The sequence below is a fragment of the Frankliniella occidentalis genome, unplaced genomic scaffold (assembly GCF_000697945.3).
Source record: "Frankliniella occidentalis isolate FOCC.00 unplaced genomic scaffold, Focc_3.1 Scaffold177, whole genome shotgun sequence".
Classification (NCBI taxonomy): Eukaryota; Metazoa; Arthropoda; class Insecta; order Thysanoptera; family Thripidae; genus Frankliniella; species Frankliniella occidentalis.
The window spans coordinates 490,940-497,743 of record NW_026267303.1 but is presented as its reverse complement, the minus strand read 5'-3'; the positions used below and the strand labels follow the sequence as shown (position 1 = coordinate 497,743).

Below are 6,804 nucleotides of genomic sequence, written 5' to 3'. Positions count from 1 at the left end.
GATTTGGATGTGTTAACCACCAGAGCATTGCAAGAAGGCCTTCTTTGACCGACCGAGCTGACCGATACGCGGCCAGAGCTGGACCTACGCTGACCGAGGCGCGGTCAGCGGTGACCGCTCACGAGCCGCTTGCAGGTTGCAGGTGAGAGGTGAGGAGGGCCGATTCCTCCCTGCCTCCTCTCCTCACCTCTCACCTTCAAGCGGCTCGTGAGCGGTCACCGCTGACCGCGCCTCGGTCAGCGTAGGTCCAGCTCTGGCCGCGTATCGGTCAGCTCGGTCGGTCAGAGGAGGCCTTTTTGCAATGCTCTGTTAACCACTGTCAAAAACTTAGCAAACAGGGGCCTAATATGACTTTAAAACATTATACATTTGCCCAGAACTAGCGGTCTTAAGCTTTATTTTATTCCTGTCTACAAAAATATACTAGCTAGCTGTTCCTTGCTGTGTCATTAGATAACAGTGATTGGCAATTGGCTAAAACTTATTCGAACTGTCAACTCATTTAATTTGGTGTGACTTTGGGACACTTCTTTCATAAAATGGGACACAATTATTTCAAGGTATGTTACAATGAAATTTAATTTAAATTCGAACAGGATTGACAATTTAAATTGCTTCTGCGACCATTATCAGTGTGTTGATTTGGACATAGGTAATTAACCTAATACCTTTTGGCTCCTTTTTTAGTTATTGGTCAGTACTTACAAATTGAACAATTATTGCCAAAATCACAATGAGTTGGATAGAAATATATATATACACACACTGTACCTATATTTAAGAACCACAGTTCATTTCAGACAATATTGATGCCTTTTTATTATGTAATTTGAAGTTTTTAAAGAAAAATAGCTTTGTCAAGAAAGACGGCTGTAGTAAGTTAAACAAGTCCAAATTTGAAAAAGAAAATTATGTCAAAGTACTCATTTGAACACAATGTTGGCTAAAACAACTAGAGTCAATCCCCATAAATGCAAGGTAATGCTGTGAGGTACTTTTACTATTATACGAAAAACTGTTAAAATATGCAATCAAGATCCAAGAAACAGTATGCTTAGGGAATGTGTGCAAACTTGCTGTGCATCAAAAACAAAGGTACAAGTTATCAAAATACAGCAATCAACTTACTTGAAAAGACCATGTTACTTCACATTGAGCAAAATTTTCATTAGATAGTTTATCATAATTGACGGATAACCTCTGGTAAAATAACAGTAATATTAGATCAAAATTTTTAAAGTCTAGAGGGTTCTGCTGACAGCCCTTTTCTCAATTGACACAATTAAACTAGAGATCAATACATTCAAAACACAATTGGTTCTTCTTTTCTTATTGTTTTGACCATTTTCCTGAAATATTGGCCATAAAGGTACATAGGAACCAAAAACTGCTAATTTCATAACACAGAATGTAGTTTTAAAAGACTTTGCCAAGAGGAATTAAAAATGAAAATCACAAGTATGGCCCTACTGACAGTGCAAGTTAGGTAATAATTATGAGGAAAAACAAAATGACAAGACACACTCACACATTAAATTCTGTTTTAAGGGCGATTACCTGTTACAAGACCTGTTATACATGCCATTCAAATAGATCAAGAGGAGGACCTCAAACTTGTTTTTTGCATTTCATATTCTGTAATGGTTTTGAAAGGGAACAAAGAAAATGTGTTTTATAAAGTTTTGTACCACAACTATAGTGATGTCAAGTTTAGAATTTGAGGGAAACTCCTCATTCTTCATTTCCATGGTGTATCACCCCAGTCTATGAAGTACAGTTATTTATTATTAAAACCACATCACACAATATTGGTAAAAAAATAATGTCTTAGCGATAACAAAATGCAACAAAGCAGGATGCTGTTCAACAAGTGGGTGAGTTACTCTCAAGCTAACACAAGCTTGAAGGTCTTTTCCAAAAATTCACAATGGAATAATGATTATAATGTGAACATACATATGACAAAATTAGCCAACACTCACTCACTTAACACCTATTCTTTAAGCTTATGCCTTCCAAAACTACTAACTTTAAGTTTCTACTATATCACAGTTTGTTCTTTATCTACTAGGAAAATTCATACAACGCTTATGACAAAATGTCAATTTGTGAATTTATGAACACTCGTAAGTCAAAATTAGTCTTAAATAAACTACATATCAGTACACATTTCCCAAAACTTCACAAAAATTGACACAACTATGGTAGAAAGGCATGTGAATGACACAACTTCTAATTTACATAAACACATGTTGTGAAAAAGACCCTGTAGTTTAAAAGAAAAGTAATTTTCAGGCTACAAAATAAAGGTACAAAAAAACTGCTCAAGTATTGTCAAATTATATGAAAAGAGCTATTATGTACACTAATAGTAAGATTCTTGTACAGAATGAGCTCTAAGGGAAATGTTCAGTTTCAGTAATTACAAATGAAACTGCTCTGTTCAGTTTCCATAACGTCATTTTCAACATGGCAACTTAGTGGCATCCTTTAATGGGCTAGGACTCAGTAAGAACCTTGTTAACTAAAAAGATCAAAACATAAAATATTTTTGAACAACCCCAAAGCAGCGGAGATTTGGTCAAGGCAGACTAGATCTGCATGAAGTCTGAAAAAAGGAAAAGTAACTGCCACGCCACATGTGGTGTATCATGATATGAGTAGTAACAAACAAGTAAGAAATAATCTCTAGGGCAAACTGAATTGTTACAAAATGTGAAATGTGTACAGATCCCCAAGGACGGAAATTAATAAAATAGTCTTCACAGTGGTAGGATCTGTTTCTTTCTGAATGACAACATCCCTCTGCGATAACAAGTCAATAAGACTCTTATCTCAGGATAGGATTTACAGAAAATAAATGAAAATATTCAGCGATTGAGTTACCTAACTTGATTAAAACTTATACTACAAATAACTAAGAGGCTTCAGCCAAGCTACGTATTAGTCAACATCAGTGAGATAAAAGTACTCAAATTTGGGTTTGTCAAAGAAAATAATAATTTAAATTACCAACTTCAATTTGCTTACAGGGCTGCTCGGAGAGTAAAAGGGGTTACTTGGTAAAGAAAGCAGCGATTACAAACACGAACTGGCTTCACATGTCCAAATCTGGGGAGGGGTACAAAGTTTGAGCTGCAGCGAGCACAAAATACCTGAAAAGTAATAAAGTAAATATTTAGTTAGATGAAAATAGTAGAGAAAAGGTAGCAAAATGGGTTGTTATTTATGGTTCTTTACCTTCCCACAATTTCGACAATGGTGCCTGCGCCTCACAACAGTAAATGCTGATTCACAAGACATGCATCGTGGTGCGAGCTCATCTGGAACCCAAGGGGGCGGGGGTTCTGACTCTGAAATATGTGGGAGTTCTTGTTCCACGTCCACACGCACATTTACATCTACATCGATTTCCGCACTTTGTCCCATATCACCAACAGTTCTAGGATCACAGCAAGTGCACCTTAGTTCCGAATCAATAGGAACTTGGTCATGCATTGAATGGAAATCAGGTGTATAATCCTGTGATTCGATAGGAGTGTCAGAACTGTTATCCACACTACTAGTATCATTGTTATAAGGAATAGATTCCTCTTCTTGATTATCAATGGAATTTCTCTCCCATCCTGGTAGAAGAGCATCTTCACCTCTTTCAATAATCCTTGATGGATCTAAGGATAGACAGAAAAAAAAAGGAAAGACAATTTGTGAAAAAACGTATATGAAACAGCAAATAAATTTAATTAATACCAATGTAAGTAAAGAAAATTATACCTGTTTCATCCTCATCACTATCTTCTGGTTTGTCTTCTTCGGTGCTGTAAGAAGCACTCATTTGGAACACACATTTTAACACATTGCGCAAATCTCCTGCAAAGTTTGTCTGAAGCTGGTCAGCTACACCAGCAACACATAGGAACAACCGATGCACTAAATCTTCACTAGACCTATGAAAGAAAGTATATAATAGGTTAGACTGAAGTGGTGTCATGAAAGACTCTGAGCTATGATATTAAAGGCATTGTTACCTGAACTTAGACCTTGCTTCATTACGGTTAGCTATTTCAGCTGCTTGCATGGCAAGGGCAATTTCCTCATCATCTTGACATTCCGAATTGAATGATGATGTTTCACTGCTTATGCTACTTCCACTGAAAAGAAGAAATGAGTAATTAGAATTGTTGCTTAAAGAGTTAATAGATACAAAGAAAAACATAATATTGTGTGTGATCACAAACCTCTCAGATACAGTCATACTAGAACTTGATGAATAACTGCCAGATACTACAGCAGGTCCTTGGTTCCTATTGGAGAAAAACAAAAATAATAAATATAACTGCCATGGTTAAACTAACCAATAACAACAACAACAACAACAACAACAAAAACCTTTAGAATCAAGTTAGTTTAGTGGCGAAATTTACCTGACTCCTGAACAAGGCACGCTTATTGAACAAGGGTCTCCTCGTCTTGACTGAGGCGACTGCTGAGGAGGTTGAGGACTAGGTTGTGAAAGCCTGCTCTTCACAGATGAGTTGTCCAAACTATATTTTGGAGGAGGAAGATATGAAACCATTAATATTTCAACTACTGCAAGACAACAGAATGTCAGAACTAAACTAAAAACTTTACCTTTGCCAGGTAGGTCTGACAGCAGGATCAACAATAGCTAGAGTGTTGTGTTGGTTTCCATCTTGATTCAGAGTTAGAGAGTCCCAGTTACTCGCATATTGCTCATAAAGCCCTGATCCTTCAGCACTTTCACGGCTTACATTACTTGAGCAAATTGCAATCTGGCCTTCTCCTTGTGCTATTCCGAGCCACTCATCATCTCTACCATCTCCCCCACCAGACCTTACAACACTTAACTTAATTTTGCCATGATCAGATTGATCTGCACTTGATACTTGTTGAAGCAAATTTCTAATGGGAACACATGTAGGAATCGGAACTTCTGAGCTGCGAGTCTCATCCGATATTAAAACATCACAGTTATTTGAATCTGTCAACGAGATTTCAAGGCTTGTCACAGAATCTGAGTCCTCGTGCACATACTCTTTGGAAGGAACGACTGATACAGGGAAAAAAGAAGAATGGACTAGGGTGGACGAGCCGGGCTGGGAAGAGTTCCAGGATTGCCACATCCCGTCTTGGTCGTTGACAACTTCAGTGCTCGTCTCGCTTTGTGATGTTTGGTCCTCTTTTACGCTCGATATCACAGAACTGCAAGGTATGGAGTGGACCTGCCAGTGGTCCGGAGGCTCGGCGCGGCCCTGGCTGTGCCCCGGGGCCGTGTCCGACAGACTCGCTGCATCCGCATCATCGCTGCCGCTGCTGCCACTGCTGCCACTGCTGCCGCTCGTCAGGGCACCGAGGCCCGAGTCCAGGGGGCTCTGCGCCGCGCGCACGGTCCCGCTCAGCAGCGTCGAGAGGGTGGCGGTGGCAAGGAGCATGGCTTCGCGGGCGTCGCCGTCCGGCAGCGACTCCCCGGCGGCCCCGAGGCCCTCGAGCCCCAGCCTCTCCATGCCGTCCTCCAGTCCCTCGGCCCTCGACGCCGCCCTCGACGCCGCCCGCTCGGCGTGCCCCGACCCCATCATGGCCTCGACGCCGACCTGGTTGGCCAGGAGGTAGCCGCTCCCCGGGATGGGGATGCTGTCCGTGCCCGCGGCCGCCGTCGACAGCGTGTTGCACTCGGCACACTCGCCGGGGAAGCTCAGCAGGTTGTGCCCCAGTGCGCACTGGTGGCCGCTCGAGCTGGGGCTCGCCTGCGCAGCCTGCGCCTGGCAGTAGCACCTGTTCCCAGCCTCCTCGCGCGACTCCGGGCTCTCGGAATCAGAAACCGACAACTGGGGTGACTGATACTCGCTCGTGTCACTTTCACTGTCACCATACTTCGTGGTGCTGTCAGAGCTCTCTGCACGCTTCAAGGTGTTCTCCCTGACTGTTTCGCACTCAGTCTCCTCATCCCCTTCGTCGGAACTCGTGCCACTTTCCCAGGCATTGTCGCTCTGCACGTTGCTGTAACGGAAGTAGTCATGAGCGTCGATAACAAAGAGGGTAACCAAACCATCACACTATCTTGGGTAGTAGGACACCACGTCCGAGAGCACTGGGAGAACTTACCTCTGTGCGTTAGGCGTTCGAGTCGCTGAGGCTGGTGCCGTGTTGAAAAAGTCTGTGACAAACTGTTTGCAGCCTGGGTGATCAGAATAAAAACGTGACACGAATTCCTCAAGGTGTGGTACGCTGGGATAACAGCTTGCAGTAGGCACAGGCTCGTCATTGTTTGACAGGAGTATGCTGGAGGCCGACGGGGACGGTACTGGATCCTCAGAGGAGCATAACATCTTTTCTAGCGTATACAACTCTTTAGGCGTTAATGTCCATAATAGCTCCCTTATTTTAAAGAGCAGAGTCTGGAATTGGCAATACAATTATAAGTCATTACTTGGTGCAATTCTGTAAGTTTACAACACGTCTCCTTTGGCAAAAGAAAGTTCATTATTTTCAAAATGTTCGACTGCAGTAGATAAATGTGTCTTAACTCACCCTAAATGGCCTAAACATTTCTGACATATGAGCAGGCGTTCTATCCAAACAAAGTGGTCCATCAGGGAATATGAGAAGTCCAGAGACGATAGCAAGTCGGGGGATAGTAAACATAAGAGCTGGGTCGTAAACATCAACCATTTCTTGAGTCAACAGGTTCATTTTGAGCGCTCTGAAAAAGATGAAAATACAAATCCATGAAAAATATTCCTACATCATTATTTCTACTTATTTATTTAAATATGTAGTTGAGTA

At 41.7% G+C, this 6,804-nt stretch overlaps 1 protein-coding gene across 1 annotated transcript; it reads right to left on the bottom strand.

The window, feature by feature from the left end:
- Positions 1-1,119: 1,119 nt before the first annotated feature.
- LOC113210358 (lateral signaling target protein 2 homolog) lies at positions 1,120-6,721 on the bottom strand (the record flags this gene model as incomplete). Its single annotated transcript, XM_052271864.1, is given in 9 exon segments — positions 1,120-3,155; positions 3,241-3,671; positions 3,775-3,947; positions 4,029-4,151; positions 4,239-4,304; positions 4,425-4,544; positions 4,633-6,018; positions 6,124-6,416; positions 6,550-6,721. Coding segments are annotated over 9 exon segments (2,893 nt in total), but the record flags the coding sequence as incomplete, so codon positions are not given.
- Positions 6,722-6,804: the final 83 nt, after the last annotated feature.